The sequence below is a fragment of the Polypterus senegalus genome, chromosome 3 (genome assembly GCF_016835505.1).
Source record: "Polypterus senegalus isolate Bchr_013 chromosome 3, ASM1683550v1, whole genome shotgun sequence".
Lineage (NCBI taxonomy): Eukaryota > Metazoa > Chordata > Cladistia > Polypteriformes > Polypteridae > Polypterus > Polypterus senegalus.
The window spans coordinates 288801991-288823794 of NC_053156.1; the positions used below are offsets into that span (position 1 = coordinate 288801991).

General features: G+C 42.2%; 1 protein-coding gene across 5 annotated transcripts in view; it reads right to left on the reverse strand.

The window, feature by feature from the left end:
* Positions 1 to 3000: 3000 nt before the first annotated feature.
* The window catches only part of LOC120526921 (CMRF35-like molecule 5), a 42028-nt gene continuing 23224 nt past the window's right edge, over positions 3001 to 21804 (reverse strand). For 2 of the 5 annotated variants that reach the window (XM_039750023.1, XM_039750021.1), the window contains 4 exons: positions 21108 to 21146; positions 15338 to 15376; positions 12272 to 12313; positions 3001 to 3409 (listed from right to left, as the gene is read on the reverse strand). In XM_039750023.1, the coding sequence (XP_039605957.1) occupies positions 3372 to 3409; positions 12272 to 12313; positions 15338 to 15376; positions 21108 to 21146 (158 nt within the window). In that variant the 3' untranslated portion in view covers positions 3001 to 3371. The remainder of the gene's footprint in view (positions 3410 to 12271; positions 12314 to 15337; positions 15377 to 21107; positions 21147 to 21804) is intronic. The other 3 variants (XM_039750024.1, XM_039750022.1, XM_039750025.1) reach the window with 3 other exon arrangements.

The following is a 21804-nucleotide window of genomic DNA, read 5'->3' on the forward strand; positions in this document are numbered from 1 at the left end:
GGATGACTTTAAATACTTGGGATCAACAGTACTGAGTAACGGGGAATGTGGAAGAGAAGTGAAAAAGAGTGTGCAGGCAGGGTGGAATGGGTGGAGAAGAGTGTCAGGAGTGATTTGTGACAGACGGGTATCAGCAAGAGTGAAAGGGAAGGTCTACAGGACAGTAATGAGACCAGTTATGTTATATGGGTTGGAGATGGTGGCACAGGAGACAGAGCTGGAGGTGGCAGAGTTAAAGATGCTAAGATTTGCATTGGGTGTGACGAGGATGGACAGGATTAGAAATGAGGACATTAGAGGGTTAGCTCAGGTTGGATGGTTGGGAGACAAAGTCAGAGAGGCGAGATTGCGTTGGTTTGGACATGTGCAGAGGAGAGATGAGGGGTATATTGGAAGAAGGATGCTAAGGAGAGAGCTGACAGGGAAGAGGAAAAGAGGAAGGCCTAAGAGAAGGTTTATGGATGTGGTGAGAGAGGACATGAAGGTGATGGGTGTGACTGAGCAAGATGACGAGGACAAAGATATGGAAGAAGATGATCCGCTGTGGCAACCCCTAACAGCCGAAAGAAGAAGATTAGTATTATTAATATTATTATGTGGTAGAGGAGGGCTTTACTCTACTGCTTCACTACCGCAAAAACATGGCATGTCATCTTCTAACCAACCTACTTGCAAATCCAGTCCAGGGTCATGGATGGGCTGGGGTTTGAGCCTATCCCAGCTAGCACAGGGCACATGGCAGGAATATACACTGGGCATGGTGCCACTCCATCACAGATTGAACACATACACACACTCACAGCGTTCACACACTTAGGGCCAATTTAGTGTCACCAACTCACCAAACCTCCATGTTTTTGGACAGTGAGAGGAAACCCACACAGACAAGGGGATGACATGCAAATCCTGGTCTCCATGCCAGCCTGCCCCAGAGTCTTGAGTTCATATCCTGTACCTGAGCATTGTTTGTCTGGAGTTGGCACATTCTTCCCGTAACTTTCTGGATGATTCCTCCCACATCCTGCAGACATGTATATTATCATCACCTACACTACATAGTACAGTGTGTGTGTGTGAGAGTGTGTGTGTGTGTGTGTGTGTCTGGGTATGGGTATGTGTGTGAATGCTAGTTTATTTCTGCTTTACCGCACTCCATATGCCTGGCTCTAAGCAAAACGAGGACAGCTGCTTTAAGTAAAATGAGACGTCTGGGCAGAGGCTTTATGCAATCAAGTTTGTATGGCTGCTCATGTCAACAGCTGCTGTAAGAAAACCGAGACTTCTGTAGAGCTGCTTTATAGTGCCATGTGTGTATGGCTTCACCCACACATGGACAGCTGCATCAAGTAAATTGAGACTTAGATAAGGCTGTTTTATCGTGTCCCACCTGTACAGCTCACCCACCCATGGACAGGTGCCTTAAACAAACTGAGACATCTACATAGCTGCTTTAGAGTGTCGTCCAGTTTTGGTTTCAAGCAAATTCACACTTTGTAGAGCTCCATCTGTACAGCTCACCCACTCTTGGATAGCTGCCTCAAGCAAAGAGACGTACTACCTTGACATGAGAAGACCAATTGGTTGCCTTCAGACCTGAATGTTAGTCGACATTTTTGCTACTTACCAAAACAGATGACCACTCAGCGAAGTGCTTCCTGTTGAAGGCGTCTCTTCTCAGTTGCTAAGCCCTTGTGAGAATATGGCAGTCACTCAAACTAAACGCTTTTAACTACTAAACTGTATGTAGTTAATATTGTAATAAAGCTAAATTAATAAAACATTAGCTGTGCCACCTGTCTAAGACAAGTTGAAATCAATGTAGACCTCAGCTTTCATGTTTGCAGTGCACCATGCAATGCATATGTCTCTGTTATATGTCATTTGGAATGGGATTCATAAAAGCTGTGCTGAAGTTTGTGATGTGCCACCTATTGGAATGACAAATGTGATACATTTTATTACTAAAAATGTTTGTGGTGCACCGTCTGTTGGAATGGCAAATGCAATGCATATATCTTTGTTATATGCCATTTGGAATGTGATTTGTAAAAACAATGTTAATGTTCGCAATGTGCTATCTATTGGAATAACAAATGCAATTCCTATGTCTTGGGTATATGCCATTTGGTATGGGATGTACAAAAGCAGTGTTAATGTTTGCGATGTGCCATCTGTTGGAATAACAAATGCAATGCATTTTATTATTAAAAATTTTTTGATGCACTATCTTTTGGAATGGAAAATGTAATGTATTTCATTACTACAAATGTTTGTGATGCTCCATCTGTTGGAATGACAAATACAATGCACACGTCTCTGTTATATGCCATTTGGTATGGTAAAAACAGTGTCAATGTTTGTAATGCGCCATCTGTTTACATGATAAATTCAAGGCATTTTATTACTAAAAATGTTTGTGATGCACCATCTGTTGGAATGACACATGCAATGCATTTTATTACTACAAACGTATGTGATGTGCCATCTGTTGGAATGACACATGCAATGCATATATCTCTGTTAAATGCCATTTGATATGGGAGTTGTAAAAGCAATGTCAATGTTTGTGACTTTTGTAGAGGTTGCTGGGCTGACCAACTAAAAAAACTTTTATATTGCACTTTTTTGCAGTGGACTACATTACAATATATTATACAAGAAGTAAGCTGTAGTCCATTATTATTATTATTATTATTATTATTATTATTATTTTGTAAATTGGTGCAGGGTGGCACGGTGGCGCCTTGCAGTAAGGAGACCTGAGTTCACTTCCCAGGTCCTCCCTGCATGGAGTTTGCATGATCTCCCTGTGTCTGCGTGGGTTTCCTCCGGGTGCTCCGGTTTCCTCCCACAGTCCAAAGACATGCAGGTTAGGTGGATTGGCGATTCTAAATTGGCCCTAGTGTGTGCTTGGTGTGTGGGTGTGTATGTGTGTGTCCTGTGGTGGGTTGGCACCCTGCCCGGGATTGGTTCCTGTCTTGTGCTTTGTGTTGGCTGGGATTGGCTCCAGCAGACCCCCGTGACCCTGTGTTCAGATTCAGCTGGTTGGAAAATGGATGGATGGATGGAAATTGGTGCAGAGGTGATCACAAACCAAGTCAGGGATGGGGATTGAACTGGCATCCTTTAGGTTTACACTCCTTAACCACAAAGCCACTCTATTGTTTGTTGGTTTTTTGTAATCATAATTATTATGCTGGAGTTCTTGAAGACAAATTGTTCTCTTTGTGCTGATTCTTCGATTTTCCTCCTTTCTTTTGATGTCCACTGGTCAGCATGTCTCCCTTTGTCACCAGTCAATGGCTATTCAATTTTGTTCTCAAGGCAGTGGTCCCTCTTTTCGACTGAGTTGATCATTTCGAATCTCTGATTTAGTGTTTAGAAGCTGGACTGGAGCGTAAGCAGAAAGCTGCAAAAACAAAAACCAAACATTAACACTTTGTGTTTCAGTCGCACCCTGTGTTATATAATGTGAGCACCACTCAATCAAGTGTATCATTTTTTAACCAATATTCACTCTTTCTGTCCATTTTATAAACTTGCTCATCCATTGCAGTTCATTTTGCTTGTCCATTTGTATTCTCCAGGTACCCAAGAATGCCGTAAAGATATGAAGGGTATATTCTGAATGATATGAGTGAGTGTGTATGAATACATGCAGTATGTGCATTGTGCTCCATCTCCAAACTTTTTCCACTCTTTGACCAGTGACCTGCCTGGATATGTTCAGGCTCCTGTGACACTCAGTTAGCATTAAACAGATAAGAGACGGAATGGATGGGCAGATGTTCTTACCTGTTTAATGTACTGAATGGTTTCATTTAGTCTGTGGTAGCCTTATTTGCCACTACGTGTCCTCATGTGATTCATTAATGGAAAGATAATTTATGCCTTGCATCCATGACTTCCAGGAAATGCAAGAATTTTAATAATCAGTAATAGTCCATAATAATTGCTTCTCCTTTTTATTTTTACAACTCTTACTGCATGAAAATTTATACCCGAAGTCTGGTTAAATTCAAAATTAAAAAAACTGATAGATAGATAGATAGATAGATAGATAGATAGATAGATAGATAGATAGATATGAAAGGCACTATATGATAGATAGATAGATATGAAAGGCACTATATGATAGATAGATAGATAGATATGAAAGGAACTATATAATAAATAGATAGATAGATATGAAAGGAACTATATAATAGATAGATATGAAAGGCACTATGTGATAGATAGATAGATAGATAGATAGATAGATAGATAGATAGATAGATAGATAGATAGATAGATAGATAGATATGAAAGGCACTATATGATAGATAGATAGATAGATTGATAGATAGATAGATAGATAGATAGATAGATAGATAGATAGATAGATAGATAGATAGATATTCAAAATGAAATGTCGAATTATAGACTTGTACAGCTACACATCCTTCATCCTTAAAACTCCACAAACATTGTCCTCTGTTCTTTACCACCAACCTGACTGCTAACACTCTTCATATTTGTTCCTGGCCTGCTATAAAAGTTTTCCATGTAAATGTTTGAAGATAATCATTAACTTTGATTTGGTTCAATGTTGTGATGCTATTCAGTTTATTATAGGAATCTAAATTTAATTTAAATGTTTATAGGGCTTCAAATCTTCTTATATAATACGCTACCGTGGCTGTCCATTTGTCTGTCCAGGATTTTAAATCACCTGTAGCTCGCAAACCATTTGAACTATTGACCTGGAATTTCATAAGCATATACTACATGTTATCCTTCGATAAGGGCGCGTAAATAAAGGCGAGCTTCAAAAGGGCGACCTCAATTGGGCGCAGCGAATAAAGGCCCATGTAAATAAAGGCGAGCTTCAAAAGGGCGAGCTTCAAAAGGGCGACCTCAATTGGGCAGCGAATAAAGACAAACGCAACAAAATTATTACAGAAAATTGATTATTAGATTAGCCATTTGAACTAAATTATCTACAAACGCCTTTATTCACCGCGCCCTATTGAGGTCACCCTTTTGAAGCTCGCCTTTTAGTGCGCGCCCTTATTGAATGCTTCCATACTACGTGACGTCTACTATCCGCTTTCAGGGTGATGATTGGTTATTCCTCTTTTTATTTTTATTTTATTTAATTGTAGAATCAACTCTCAGCAGCGGCCAGCAGAGCGGCCGTGTGGCGCATGTGTACAGGAGCCGTTTTCACTCCATACCAACTTCTCCGTCACTTCTCCCACCTCGTCATATCTTAAATCATTCTTGAGGCAGATTGAAGACTTAAGTACAGGCTAAGTAATTGCAACAAAAAAACTGACTTAATCAGTTTTAACATGAAAGATGCCGACAAAAGAAGAGAAGAAGCGGGCTGCTAGGGTGGAGTAATGAAGAGCTGCTCAGGAAGCTGCAAGCGCATCAACCTCTGAGCAAACGAATGGTGAACGTACAGAGAAAGAGGATGAGAACTAGGAATGCTGAAGTCAAGTGTATTCACTGCAGGTTATCATGCTGTGCGCCATTACTGGTTAAAATTATAATTGTGTTGGCACCATCAGTAATGAGCGAATCCTGCTGAATATGCGCCGCCTCATGTTTGACACAAAATGTTCGAGAACTTCAGTACACCCAGTGAAATGCATTGAAGTCAAAGGCCAAATAGAAGCTAAACTAGTTTGAACTGGATTACACTTGTGCAATGGTCTTTTAGTGTCCCTGTGGTCTAGAAGAACATTTGTTAACCATGCTAGACCGATTATTGTGGCCAAAAATGTGTCCTGAACATGTGAGGTAGCAGTGCTACCACAGTGCCATAATGCTTCCCTAAGATAAAATGATATTTTGAGTCCACAATACTCTGAGTCCTTAATCTTTCTCTACATTTCCCGAGCTCCCATCACTATGATAGTAGTGCATTATCTCTCCTTAATGCAGTTTTTTTTATACCTGTCACAAATGCGACAATGAGCCACAAAAAGGTTTGGGGCAGCCATCTGTATATTACTTTCACAGCTGCAAATTTAGAAAATAACTGTACTAAAGTGTCCAGGTTGGAGTCCAGAACACAACTGATTTGCTTGTAAAAAGATGGCAGCTTTAAAGGCGAGCAGAGGAAGTGATGTCATCAGGGCCAGGGCGGAATTTCCCGTAACAGATCTGAAGAGAAGTGAGAGAAAGACTCTGCCACCTCCTGGTCTGGCATGGAATTGCTCTCATTCAGGCCCTTTAGCTGCCTCCCATGTGCATGTGTGTGACAACCAACAAGTTTTAAAAGATCCGTCAGAAGGTCCCTGTACCTCAATGGTTCTCAACCTGTGGGGCGGGTCCCCCTAGGAGGGCGTGAAGTAACAAAAAGATTTTATTTATTTTTGAAATTGTATTAATTTTATTATAACCATTCCATACAAATCAATCAATTTTTACAAAAAGTAGGATTAAGAACAAGTCGACCCCAGCCCTGAGAGAGAGAACATGGCCAACGGAGTAAAACTTAAGGCTTGTAAACATACCTAAATTGATGAGTTTGATAAGCCAATAGAGATGGATGGATGGAGAAGAAAAAGAAATGCAGAAATAATTGCTTCCTCTGTGCTGAGCTTATTCTAAAATATTACTGACTAGCAAAATACCCGCGCTTCGTAGCGGAAAAGTAGTGTGTTAAAGAAGTAATGAAAAACGGGGCGTGTGCCCATCTGGAATCACGTGGGGGCCACCTTCCTGGTTGCTTTGGGGGCCACGGGTTTAGGGCATGGAAGCCCCACCCTGTAGGGGCCCGTGGTCACCGCCAGGAGGTGCCCCAATGCCTTGGGACTTGTGACCTCAGCACTTCCGCCACACCAGGAAGTGCTGGGGGGAAGATTAAGAAGGATACCTGAAGAGCTGCCGGGAGGACAGCCGGCACTTCCGCCACACTGGGGCGTGGCCAAGAGGGGAATGCCAGGAACCACCTGGAGCTCATTCGGGAGAGTTTAAAAGGGGCCGTCTCCCTTCATTCAAGGCTGGAGTCGGGTGGAAGAAGGACAAGGCACTAGAGGAGTGTGGTGGCGGCCCGAGAAGAGAGGCATTTTCTGGCCAGGACTGTGTGTTGGGGTTTGTGCACTATTTGGACTGTGTCTTAGTGACAATAATTGTAAATATATTTTGAGGTGCTTTTGGTCTACTTCTCTGTGTCAGGCAGCTCCTATTGAAGTGATTTCTTGATTGAAACAGGTGTGGCAGTAATCAGGCCTGGGGGTGGCTACGGAAATTGAACTCAGGTGTGATACACCACAGTTGGGTTATTTTTAACAAGGGGGCAATTACTTTTTCAAACAGGGCCATGTAGGTTTGGATTTTTTTTCTTCCTAAATAATAAAAACCATCATTTAAAATCTGCATTTTGTGTTTACTTGTGTTATATTTGACTAATGGTTAAATGTGTTTGATGATCAGAAACATTTGTGTGACAAACATGCAAAAGAATAAGAAATCAGGAAGGGGGCAAATAGTTTTTCACACCACTGTATCTATATACACACATATACATATATATACACATATATATACACACCTATCTACATTATATATATACACACACACACACACAAATTATATATATGTGTATATATATGTATGTGTCTATAGGTGTGTGTATAGCTTTGGTCACTGAGTGCAAGGGAAAAATAATAAAATATAGTCTATAAGTTATTAAACAGTAAAACATTAACGTTTTAAGAAGTAAGGATACATTGAGCACTACTGGAGTGGTTGCGGGTAAACTACATTTTAAAGACGGTATAACAAAACAGGTAAGTAGTACTAACAGCAGCTAAAATGTATATGGATGATCTCTCGGTAGTAGATCCCTTTTGAAAGGTGCTACACGACGGCTGTGGTATAGAAATTACATTTTCTATGTGAACATTCAAATTTCTGCCTGTGGTAATGTGCCTTACCGGCATTACCAGCAATTAAAGAAAATTAGTTTTGTGTCCTCTGCAGTGTTAAGCGTATACGTGCAAAAGAAAGTGCGAAGCGCCTTAATATTAGTTTGCCGCGGTCTAGAAAAGGGATCCTTAAAAGGGACTTTAATAGTATTTTTGCAGGGCAGGAGACGCCACTTTTTCCAGACACGTTCACATGATCAAAAGTCTCCGCGCTCTTTGGAGGTCATTCATATATATATATATATATATATATATATATATATATATATATATATATATATATATATATATGATATATATATAACTGATCTCCCATTGGCCTCGCTCACTGAGTGCAAGGGAAAAAAATAAAATGTAGTCTATAAGTTATTAAAAGTAAAACATTAACGTTTCGTTCAGTTTCTTGCTACAGAAATTTTAACTCTGTTACAAAGTGATCCAAAGTCTCGTTTATACCTTGTGTCTTCCCAGTAAACTTGTATCTCACGAATACCGTCATTCGTCGTAGGCATGACAAATGGCAGCGGACTGTGTCTATAAACTTAATGTAAACTTACGGTTCACACCGTGCTTTCTTTCCGCAGTAGCTGCACTTATAAATATGCTTGTATGCATCACTCGCTTCATAATCTTTTTCTGCCTTCTCAATTGTGAAATGGCGTTTTTTGTTCAGCGCTCTTTGGAGCTCTTCCTTGTTCTCTACGTACTCATGTAGGAGGCGTGATGACCTGACACGCAACTCCGCCCCCCCACGGCCATCAAGCTGAAGTCCATTACAGTATATGGAGAAAAATACGTTCCAGTTATGACCATTACGCGTAGAATTTCGAAATGAAACCTGCCCAGCTTTTGTAAGTAAGCTGTAAGGAATGAGCCTGCCAAATTTCAGCCTTCTACCTACACGGGAAGTTGGAGAATTAGTGATGATTCAGTGAGTGAGTGAGTGAGTGAGTGAATGAGTGAGTGAGTGAGTGAGTGAGGGCTTTTCCTTTTATTAGTATAGATTAGATCCTGCCATGTTTTGAAAAAAATCTGTACAGATCCTCTAAATGAGTATTTGATTTTTTCCAGTTTCAAATAGTATAAAACATTGGTTTCCCACTGACTTAGAAAAAGAGAGTTAGGATTCTTCCAGTTTAGCAAAATACGTTTGTGTGCCAAAAGTGTAGTGAAGGCAATCACAGTTTGTTTGTCCTTCTCCACTTGAAACCCATCTGTGAGCCCACCAAACACAGCTGTTAATGGGTTAGGAGGGATTGTGACCCCAAGGCTGTCTGAAAGGTAATTAAAAATTTTGGTCCAGAATGATGTTAATTTGGTGCAGGCCCAAAACATGTGACCCAGTGAGGCTGGGACTTGGTTGCAACGTTCACAGGTTGGGTCTTGTCCTGGAAACATTTTGGAGAGTTTTAGGCAAGACATTTGTGCTCAGTATATAATTTTGAGTTGTATAATTGTATGCTGGGCGGCACGGTCGCGCAGTGGTAGCGCTGCTGCCTCGCAGTTAGGAGACCCGGGTTCGCTTCCCGGGTCCTCCCTGCGTGGAGTTTGCATGTTCTCCCCGTGTCTGCGTGGGTTTCCTCCGGGTGCTCCGGTTTCCTCCCACAATCCAAAGACCTGCAGGTTAGGTGGACTGGCGATTCTAAATTGGCCCTAGTGTGTGCTTGGTGTGTGGGTGTGTTTGTGTGTGTCCTGCGGTGGGTTGGCACCCTGCCCAGGATTGGTTCCTGCCTTGTGCCCTGTGTTGGCCTGGATTGGCTCCAGCAGACCCCCGTGACCCTGTATTCGGATTCAGCGGGTTAGAAAATGGATGGATGGATAATTGTATGCTTGGCGTATATGGAGCTCGAGTGAATTCTCTGCATTGCTATTTTCCACTCCTTTTCTGATATATTAATTGAGAGATCTTTTTCCCAGTGTCCTCTTGGATTTTTGAAAGGGAAGGGCTGTAAATTAATTTTATATATTGCAGAGTAGGAGTCTAAGTCCTTGAAATTGAGCAATATTTTTTCCAGCATGGACGAGGGTGCAAGATGAGGAAAATCGGGCAGGTTCTGTTTAACAAAGTTCAGAATTTGAAGATAGTGAAAGAAATGTGTAGCTGGAATGTTAAATTTGGAATGTAATTGTTCATAGGATGCAAATATGTTGCTATATTAAGATCTCTAAGCAAGTTAATCCCAAATGTTTTCCAGATATTAAAAACTGCATATGTTTGTGAAGGTTTAAAGAGGTGGTTCTCATGCAGAGGTGCCACAGATAGAAGCTTCTCCGTCTTAAAATGCTTTCTACATTGTTTCCATATTCTGAGTGAGTGAAGCACAATTGGGTTATCAGTATATTTGTGGGGTTTGTGGTGCACTGGACTCTGTAAATATGATTAATAAACGTGTGTTGGGTGAGTTGAATGTGTCCGCCTGTCTGTGTCTGGGCCAGCTACCACAATTGGTATTAAGAGAGCCAATTTGTGCCAATAAAGTATTTCAAATACCGTTATTCTGCCACCACCAGCCAGGAGCATTAACTCAAAATGGGGAGGATTCATGAATTCATGCTGTGTACACCCAAGTCTGAACCTGTCATCTTCAAGTTTGCAGCAGAAACTGAAACTTCTCAATTTTTGCTACCGTTTACCAATCTTCAGTCATCTATTTTTTGTGAATTGTGCATGATTTAATCTCACGGCCAAGAAAGAAAACTACTGTGGTCTCCTGCTGCTTCTGCCTACCTGTTGTGAGAGCAGAGATGCCCTTCTGTTGTAAGGTGATGTTATATGATTGATTTGTGGCCCATTTGGTCATTCAACTCTTACATCTCTAATTTGCACACAGAACTTCTACAAATGAGATGTTTTTTGCTTTTCTGTAAATCCTGTAGTGCTTTAAAATCCCTGCTGAGCGTCTTTTTCTGAGATCCTGGAACCACTACATCTGGCATGAACATCTATCATCACTGATTGCATTTTGGCTATACGATGTTGATAAGTACAGCTGTTGTTATTTGTTCTACAGTTCCTTATGTAAAATAGCTCATAAATCTGGTGATATTCTTTAATAATCCCCAAGGGGAAATTGTCTTTTTGCATGACCTTTGGGGAGGTCAGAGCACAGGGCCATTCACTGTACATAGTCACACACGTGCGCATGGGAGGCAGCTAAAGGGACTAAATGAGAGTAATTCCACGCTAGACCGGGGGTGGCAGAGTGCGCTGACCTTTTTTCTTGCTTTCCTGCAGACCGTTCACGGGAAATTCTACCTGGTCCTGATGATGTCATTTCTGGTTCCGACCCTTCTGATGATGTCACTTTCGGTCCTGAATGCATGGAACAAGACCCTTCCAATTCCGGCCCTTTTAATGATGTCACTTCCAGGTCCGAGCCTATGGAGGGAGATCCTTCCGGATCCAGCCCCTGTTGACATCATATCCTGTTATGGCCTTCAAAAATGCCATTTAACAAATAGATAGATAGATAGATAGATAGATAGATAGATAGATAGATAGATAGATAGATAGATAGATAGATAGATAGATAGATAGATAGATAGATAGATAGATAGATAGATAGATAGATAGATAGATAGATAGATAGATAGATAGATAGATAGATAGATAGATAGATAGATAGATAGATAGATACTTTATTAATCCCAAGGGGAAATTCACACATAGTTGACCAGTTCTGTTTTGGACTCCATTCTTAGCACATCAGTGCTACCAATTGACCCTTTTGCAGCCAGAGAATATTATACGGGTGGCTGCCCCAAACCTTTTTTATGACAACATATATCATGTTACATGCAAGTGCATATGGGGACAACTGAAAGGCTCTAATGACTAGAATTCTACTGCCACTCCAGTGGGGTGTCGCTGTGTCTAAATGCCATTTTTCTTTTCCTCTCTCTGTGGATCTGATGACTGACAATTATAACATCTCTGACGTCACTTCCAGGTGCCCATCCACCTGGAGCCACCTCTTTCTGCCAGAAGGACTCAAAACCAGAGGCTCCACCATCTCTGTCAGTTCTGTTGTGAACCTTGAAAAACGTCTCCACAATTAGATTTTTCTTTTGTTTTTTTACCAATCCAGTTATATGGAAGAGACCAGGCTGGTACCCCAACTCTTAATCTTTGTTATCTCCTTCTGTTACAATTGTCATATTTATTGCTTAAACATTGCCCTGTGGCCCTGAGAAATGTAATTTCTTACCACTGCATAATGTGCCAAGGTATGTGTATAGATGATACAACAAAGCCCATTTGATTTGACAGTCACACCCTGGTCAAAATCTATTAGATGATGTCTTGTTGAACTAAACCTCTTGTTAAACTAAAAGTTAGACCACCTTACCGGCTTCCCTGGGAGCTGTAGGCAAATCAGATGTGTATTGTTCTAGAAAGAAGAGAAAAAAATTATAAAACATATTAAAAATGGGTTGGAAAAGGTTTGCAGAGCTGTTTTTTTGTAATTCTGTAGTATGACTGGTGAAAAAATGGCCATTAAAAAAAGACAGATGACAAAAATCACCACACTTGTCAAGGCTACTGAAACCACTGATCGACCGACTCATGTGAAACGGCTCTATAAAAGGTAAAAACCTACAGCATTCTACTCCTCTTGGGTGGCATAGTGGTTAGTGATGCTGTCTCATGGATGGATACAAACCCAATGCCCAGTCAATATCCACGGTGATGTTCCTTCATTCTCCTTGGAGTCCATATCAGTTTTCCTCCAGGTATTTTTCCACATCCCTAAACACATGCAATTCCATGTTGGTTCCTGTGTATATGAGAATGTGGGCATCTCTTGAGTGGGCCCTGTGATGAATTGACATCCTGCCCTGGGTAAGCTGTGGCCTCCTGCAAATCTATTGTATTACATGAGTTTGAGAAGTTATGAATGTGTGTGTTAAAACCACACAGAGTCTCACATTTATTCTGAGTGACCAATTCAACTGGAAAATAATTATGGCAGTTCCCACTACCCCAGGTCAGGTCAGGTCAGGTTGGGAAGTATGTACTGGTATAGTGCGTTGCTGCACCCACCACAAAATGAAACAGGTCAGGATCCCATTTGGCAACCTCCAAGGCAGACATGCAGTCCAGTCCCACCCACCGGAAATGACCATCTATTTGCCGTAGCCAGATGTTACATGGGTGTCCTCTTGGCCTGGTCCAGCCACTCGGGTCCTCAACAATGAGGATCTTGTAAGCAAGAATCACGCTGCCTGGTTGTAGCGCTGTAACTGATGCTCCTTCACAATGCAGGTAATGTGCTTCATTCGGGACTCCATGAGCATCCGCTCGTTCGACACAAAGTCAAAACTGCAGTACCCAAGGATTCTCTCAAGAGACACTGGATAGCGTCCATGTCTCCCAGCCATATAGCAAAACAGGAAGCCCCAGGACTCTAAACACTTGGACTTTCACCTTTTTGAATAGATATTAGAAGTGCCAAACACCCCTTTCCAGCCACCTCATGACCCCCATGCTCTCCCAATATGTCTGCTGACATGAATGTCAATGCCAAGGCAAGTAAACATCTCAATGAGGTCAACACTCTCCACAGGCAGACACAATGTAGATGGCTGTGCCCAAGAGGTCATTAAAGGCCTGGATCTTGTTTTTTATCAGAACACTCACAAGCCCAGACACTCTGACCCCTCACTCAGTCCCTCAAGAGCCTCCATTGACTCTGTGAAGATCACAGCATTGTTGGCAAAGTCAAGATCAGGGAATCTTTCTTCACTAACACATGCCCCACAGCCACTGGACCCCATGACCCTGCCTAACACCCAGTCCATACAAGCACTGAAGAGAACAGGAGCAAAAACACATCTCTGACAAACCCCAGAATCAACTGGGAAAAATGCAGAGATTCTGCCTCCACTCTTCTTAGCATTCACAGTACCAGTGTGCAGGCCGGCCATGACATCCAGTAACTTTGGGGAATCCCATGAAGTCTCAAGATGTCCCACAGGACAGCTTGATCAAACACTTTACTAAAATTAACAAAGGCTGCAAAGAAACTGCTGATATTCACGTTTGCGCTCAATGAGAACCCTCAATACCAGGATGCAGTAGATGGTAGACTTCTTAGACATAAAATCAGACTACTCTGGTCACTGGTAGGTGAGCAAGTGATCACAGTGAGCAAGTGATCCCTACCCAGAGTGAGTAAAAGAAGAAACAAATTACTTCTGAAAATTAGTATTAGTAGTATGTTAGTCTATATCAGGAAAGTTTCCTCTGTTGTTTATAATTTTGCTGGAAATTCACCTTAAGTATGTAATATCAATCCTATAAAGAACTGGGAGATGTGAATGTTTATTTTCATAGTCATAATTCAGCAGAGTCCTGGTGAGCCCATGTACTACACAGGATAGTCTCACCACAGAAGACTCTTACTAGTCACTGACAAGTAGTGCAGTGCTGGGACCGCCATACAGTCCCAAGCAGTGGGAGCCTTTCAAACAAAAGATCTGAACCAGGCCTTTAATGACCTCTTGGGCACGGCCATCAGCAGTGTGTCTCTCTGCAGAGAGAGTGTCGACTGTGTCGAGAGGTTTACTTACCTCAGCAGTGACATTCATGGCTCTGGTGACTCTTCCTATGAAGTCAGTAGATGGATTGGGAGAGCATACGGGGGTCATGAGGTCACTGGAAAGGGAGTGTGGCACTTCTGATATCTCAGCAAAGGACGAAGGTCCAAGTCCTTAAAGTCCTGGTGCTTCTTGTCTTGTTATATGTTTGTGAGACATGGACGCTATCCAAGCCTGGACTCCTTCGGTACTGTGTCTCTTCAGGGAGTCCTTGGGCACTACTGGATTGACTTTGTGTCGAATGAGTGGTTGTTCATAGAATCTCGATTGAGGGACATTACCAGCATTGTGAGGGAACATCAGTTACAGCACTATGGCCATGTAGCACGATTCTCAGAGGGTGATCTGCTTCTCAGGATTCTCATTGTTGAGGACCCGAGTGGCTGGAGCAGGCCAAGGGGACATCCATGTAACACTTGGCTGCGGCAAAAGAGGGTCATTCACGGAGGGTGAACCAGGATTTGTTTTGTAGTGTGGTGAGTGTGGCAACACGCTGTAGCAGTGCATGCTTCCCAAACTGACTTCACCTAACTCACGATCAACATGACACCTGACTGAGTTCTTTGCAAAGAACAATAGTCCAGATTTGCAAAGGTAATAGAGGAGGAGACCTGAGCACACATGAGATATTTGTTAGTGTAGTCTTTACTGTTTCAATATTTGCCAAATACAGTTCAGTAAAATGTCCATCCGTTCAGGCAGTTAATGACTTAACCTGTACCCCTAAACAGAATAACCTGGACTGACAAACTCGAGATCCCAGACAAGACTACTCCAACATCTTAATGCACTACAACTCAAATGGACCACCTTACCTGCTTTCCTGGTGGTTGTTAGACTTGGAGAAGCAGTGCCTTAATAAAGAAAACAAAAAAGACACTTAAAACTTATTTTGTCATTTTTATCTTGTTTGTACTGATAAATGGCAACAAATGGGTAACACCCTTCCCACTCTGACTCGCATTTAGACTGAAGCCTCATTAGAAAAAATCTGTAAGTTTTGCCACTCTGTCTCAAAGGAACTCTAATGACTTTATACATAACCAACCAGAGCCCCCAATAATTTAAAGTATGAACACTGGCAACTTCATTACCCAATCACACTCGTATCTATGGCAAATAGCTGGATGAAGACTAAACGGACACTTTTAATACGTTTCTATTAACCAATTGCACACAGCACACTCTTTTCTGTTTGGCTGTGCAACTGAGCCTGGCAAAGGACCAGCATACCAGTATGTGGGCTTTTGTCTTACACCCAGTGCTGCTGGGATAATAATAATACAGGTGTTTTACTAGTGGTAGAAATTTAATTGGTGTAGGTATTCATCCAAAGAACCAGGCAGGAGGAAGCTTGTCACTTGCCTTCATTTCTAATTGCAAAAAGGGACATCCTGGCAGCTAACAGAACAGCCGTAGTGATGGTCACTGAGCAGAGGTAAAGAGCCTTATTTACAGTATAACCACTCAGTTTACATAACAGATTTGCATATTACAGTTTTATAATATAAAAGAATACATCTTATTGGTTACAAATATAAGGCACCTTAATCACACAGTGTAATGCTTCACTGATTTGATAAGACACAAATTCACACGCTAGCCATGTGTCACATGCCTCACATCTCTTACTCTAATTGATTAAAGCCTCATTCCTCCCTTATCTTTGCAGATTGTTAGCTTGCAGGCTGAGGGTGCCACATACAGGCCCACACAGCTGTAATGGGCACACACAATGTTTCACTCTGCCTGGTCAGCTTGAGGTCTGCAAGTATGAGATTTACAGCCTTCTCATCCTTCAGAGCTGTTTGAATCTATGTGTGTATGTACAGCGCCCGGCTTTGTCTGGCCAGAAACCTGTTCTTTGCGTCAGAAGTCTCAAGCAGGGATACTGGTCTCTCTGCTTTTAGCACACCCTGCACAGCCAGCCTCCTTCAGGCAGCCTGGAGCTTCTCATTTCATCTCAAGTGATTACTGAAACATGAAAATATACAAAGTTTCTATTTTCTTTCCCATACTTCAATAAAATAAGTATTGCATTACTCGATACTTTAAAAAGTAATCAGACCAGGACCAGTGCGTTGCTTTTAACGTGTTACTCTGCCGCTCTCGAGATTGTGCTTCTGAGCTCAGTACTGTATGATCAGCTCAAAAGTGTAACGTTAACACATGCACAGGCAAACAGAGTGCAGCAGACATGTGCAGACCAAAAAATCTTTAACATCACCCACTTAAGGGTTTTCATGGCCAAATAACTGGGTTACTTGCGGATAAAAAAAAAATTGGCGTTGTGTTTCCCTACTGCTAGATTGTGGTGCTGAGTTTAGCACTGTACGTTCAGCAAATAAACACAATTTAACAATTTTTGAAACAATGAGACACATTATTTCAGCCAGGAGAAGGAATAATGTGATTATTTAAACATTTGCCTCTGGAAATCTAGTTTGGGATGCTTCTGCCTCTCACTACCAAGAGTATGGGCAAAGAAAATACATGTGCCAGCGGACAGAGCAACATATTAACCAATAACCTGGTTTCTCTAGCTGGAATAAGGGTATACAATCAATCAATCAATCAACATTTATTTATATAGCACATATTCATACAAAAAAATGTAGCTCAAAGTGCTTTACAAAATGAAGAATAGAAAAATAGAAGACACAATAAAAAATAAACATAAGTCAACATTAATTAACATAGAATAAGTAAGGTCCAATGGCCAGGGGGGACAGAAAAAAAAAAAACTCCAAAAGCTGGAGGAAAAAAATAAAATCTGTAGGGGTTCCAGACCACGAGACCGCCCAGTCCCCTCTGGGCAATCTACCTAACATAAATCAAACAGTCCTCTTTGTATTTAGGGTTTTCATGGAAGGACCTGATGATGAAGGCCACGTAGACTTCTGGCTTTCAGTCCATCAATGTTGGTGCATCATGATGCTTTGAGTAGGCATTTTAGAAGCCAGGTTTCTGTGAATTACCGGGATATTCACGTGCATGTACAGTAAATGCACTTATTGATAGGAATGAGCTGAATTCCAGTCAACGCTTACTCTTCAGGAGGACTTTAAGTTGTCTAGTTTGGACTTTGTCTCAAAGCCCCCTTTGACTCAGTCTCAACAGGTAGTGAGTGGTCTTGAACTCGGCAAAGGTGGTCTTGACTACAACACTGGTGCGAGTTATGGGAATGAAACTGAAGGTAGTATTAGCATTTCAGCCGTCATATCTACTGATGTTTTCAGATCGATTCCTATTTTATGCTCCTGCTTTGCTCTCTCAGATTGGTTTGTCTCCTCTGGTTTTTGAACTCCCAACTATCCCCTGACCATGTCTTTCCCAAACAGTGCCTTATCCTCAAGTTTTTCATGTGTTATTACTCCTTCTGGAGCCTTCCTGGTGTTCACTACAAATAACACAGGGTACTGGATAAGAGATAAAGGCTTAGGGAGCAGTGTAAGGAGGGAATGACTAAAATGGTCAACCAGGAGTTATCTAAGGAGGCATGGAATTAACATGATAATGGCTATATCGGCACTCTAAAACTGGGCAAAGGGTTATTTCAAAAAGATAACAGCTAAGAGTCCACCCAAAAAACATGGTAATGGCTATAGGGGGCAATTCTAAAAATACCTGGAAAACAGTATGGACAGCTCTAAACAACACAGAGAGGTTGGCTAAGAGGGCACTTTCAATTAACACAATCATGGGCATTACTAAAGAACAATGTAGAGGATTTTCTATTGATTTTTCCATTCTGTATAAAAAGGGAAAATTAATAAAAAAAGATTTGCTGTAATTTGTGTAAGAAAATAACAAGAAGAAAATATGGAGACCACATCCCCAAACCAGATGTGAATGTGACTTCCCTAAGGAGGACAGAAAAGAGAAGCTAGAAGTCTGTTGAACTGAAAAGAATTTAGACCACCAGTACTGCTGAAAATCACAGCTTTTTGTATGAATAACAAGGGCACAAGTGACATACAGCAGAGCCTTAGGAGTCAATCCACGGGTGTCAATCTCCGGTCCTGGTGGGCCGCAGTGGCTACAGGTTTTCATTCTAACCATCTTCTTCATTAGGGATCAGTTTGTGTTGCTAATTAACTTCTTTTGCCATAGTTTTAATTAACTTCACTCAGGCCCCTTAGTTGTGTCTTTTTCCTTTATTAACAGCCAAACAATAATGAGACACAAAATGAGCCGCCACATGACCAGCTCACCTGTGCCCATCACACAATATCTGAAAGTAAAGAGAGGTGAAGGTCTCACTAACGTTGATCTGCTCAGGTCGCCAAAGCATCTTGACTTTGTTCTTAGGAAAAACAGAAAAATCGACAGTTTTGGAAATGTCTGCTGTGGCAGAGTGAGAGCAGCAACAAGCCATGGAATTAAATAACGAGTTTGATTGACAGCAAGAATTGGCTTCTCATTAAAAGATTGCATGGAATGAAATTGGTTGGAGTTTGAAATCCCAGTTTAGCAGCTCATCTGTTGGCTCTGTGGCAGACGACCAGGGATCCTGCGCGCCGGGATGTCTGGAGGAAGGACGGACCAGGAGAGCAGCACTATTCCCAGGGCGCCTGGATGGTCCTAGAACACTGGAGGACAGTGCTTCCACTACACCAGGAAGTGATGCTGGACCAGGGATGGTGTATGCCCGGAGTGCTTCCGAGTGCAAGGGCAGCACCTCCGCCACACTGGGAAGTGCTGCCAGAAGTTCGTCATCGTGCACCTGGAGCACATCTGCGGCAAGAAAAATGGGGCTGCCTCACTCCAGTCAGGGAGCCGGAGTCGGGTGTAAGAGGACAGAGTTTGTGAGAGAGGACTGGAGACAGCTGCGGGACCAAGGACTAAGCAAAAATCTGTAACTAGTGTGTGTAAATAGTGTAAATAAAACGTGTGTGCTTGGACATTCTGGGGTCGTGTCTGTCTGTGACCGGGCCATCTTTTTCAGCTCGTTTCATGTCTCATTTCTGTTTGGCTGTCATTTAATGAAAAAAAGAATCAATTCAAAGGACTGAATCCTTAAAAACATGGCTATTAAAATGAAGGGAAAAGGAGTTAATTAGCAGTGAAAACTGCTCGCTGATTAGGAAAAGGGTGAGAATGAAGACCTGCAGCCACTGCGGCCCACCAGGCCTGGAGTTCAACACCCCTGCTAATCAAAGGACACACTGGTAGGAAGGCCATATCATTTACTCAGTTATTTCAGTCTTGCCTGTCTGAGCGAGGCTGTGGACGTTTGCCATGTGTTGGATAAATTTTGTTAAAAGGAAACGTAAGTCATTTAATAATATGCTTAACTTGGTGTGGTTTGCAGAAATGGGCAATTCCACAAATTTATTATGTCCAAAAGGAAGCAATATGGCTGTGCCCAAGAGGTCATTAAAGGCCTGGATCTTAGTTTTTATCAGGACACTCGCAAGCCCAGACACTCAGACTCCTCACTCAGTCTCTCAAGAACCTCCATGGACTTAGTGGAGATCATAGCATTGCTGGCAAAGTCAAGATCCGTGAATTTTTCTTCACCAACAGATGTATCACAGCTACTGGACCCCACAACCCTGCCTAACACCCAGGCCATACAAGCATTGAACAGAATAGGAGCAAAAAGTTCTCTGGTGACTCTTCCTGTGAAGTCACTAGATGGATTGGGAGAGTACGGGGGGTCATGAGATCACTGGAAAAGGGTGCATGGTGCTCCCAATATCTATGCAAAAGGACAAAGGTCCAAGTCCTTAGAGTCCTGGTGCTTCCTGTCTTCCTATACGTTTGTGAGACATGGACACTATCCAGTGACCTGAGACGAAGACTGGACTCCTTTGGTATTGTGTCTCTTCAGAGAGTCCTTGGGTGCCGCTGGTTTGACTTTGTGTTGCTCATGGAGTCCCAAATGAGGCACATTACCTGTATTGTGTGGGAGCGTCATTTACGGGACTACGGCCATGTGGCGTGATTCCCAGAGGGTAATCCGGCTCACAGGACCCTCATTGTTGAGGACCCGAGTAACTGGACCAGGCCAAGGGGTTACCCACATAACACCTGGCTGTGGCAGATAGAGGGTCACTGGGGACTGGACCGCATGTCTGCATGAGGGGTTGTCAACCAGGATCCCAAGCTGAACTGTTTACCAGTGCATGCTCCCCAATCTGACCTGACCTGACTCACGATCAACTTGACACCTGACTGAGCTCTTTGCAAAGAACAATAGCCCAGATATGCAAAGCTGATAGCGGAGTAGACCTGAGCACACATGGGATATTTGTTAGTGTAATCTTTTACTGTTTCAATATTTACCTAATACATCTATCCATCCATCCATCCATCCATCCATCATCCTACCCACTTTACAGGGTCACGAGGGTCTGCTGGAGCCAATCCCAGCCAACACAGGGCGCAAGGCAGGAAACAAACCCCGGGCAGGGCGCCAGCCCACCGCAGTTACCTAATAGAATTCAGTAAAAATGTCCATCTCTTCAGCCAGTTAATGACTTACACTATACCCCTAAAAAGAATAACTGAAAAACATGAGACCCTAGACAAGACTACTTCAACATCTTAATGCACTACAACTCAAATGGACCACCTTACCTGTTTCCCTGGTGTTTGTTAGACTTGGAGAAGAAGTGCCTTGATAAAAAAAAACAACAACAGAAAGACTATTAAGTAGTAGTTAAAAACTTATGTTGTCATTTTTTATCTTATTTGTATTGGTAAATGGCAACAAATGGGTAACACCCTTCTCACTCTGACTGAGCACTTAGACTGAGGCCTGATTAGAAAAAAATCAGTAAATTTTGCCACTCTGTCTCAAAGGAACTCTAATGACTTTATACATAACCAACCAGAGCCCCCAATAATTTACAGTATGAACACTGGCAACTTCATTACCCAATCACACTGTTTCAACATAGTCGTATCTATGGCAAATAGCTGGATGAAGACTAAACGGACACTTTTTAATACGTTTCTATTAACTGATTGCACACAGCACACTCTATTCTGTTTGGCTGTGCAACTGAGCCTGGCAAAGGACCAGCATACCAGTATGTGGGCTTCTTGTCTTACACCCAGTGCTGCTGGGATAATAATAATACAGGTGTTTTACTAGTGGTAGTAATTTAATAGGTGTAGGTCAGGGGTGCACCGACGCTTCCCATCCAACCTGATGGAGCTTGAGAGGTGCTGCAAAGAGGAATGGGCGAAACTGGCCAAGGATAGGTGTGCCAAGCTTGTGGCATCATATTCAAAAAGACTTGAGGCTGGAATTGCTGCCAAAGGTGCATCG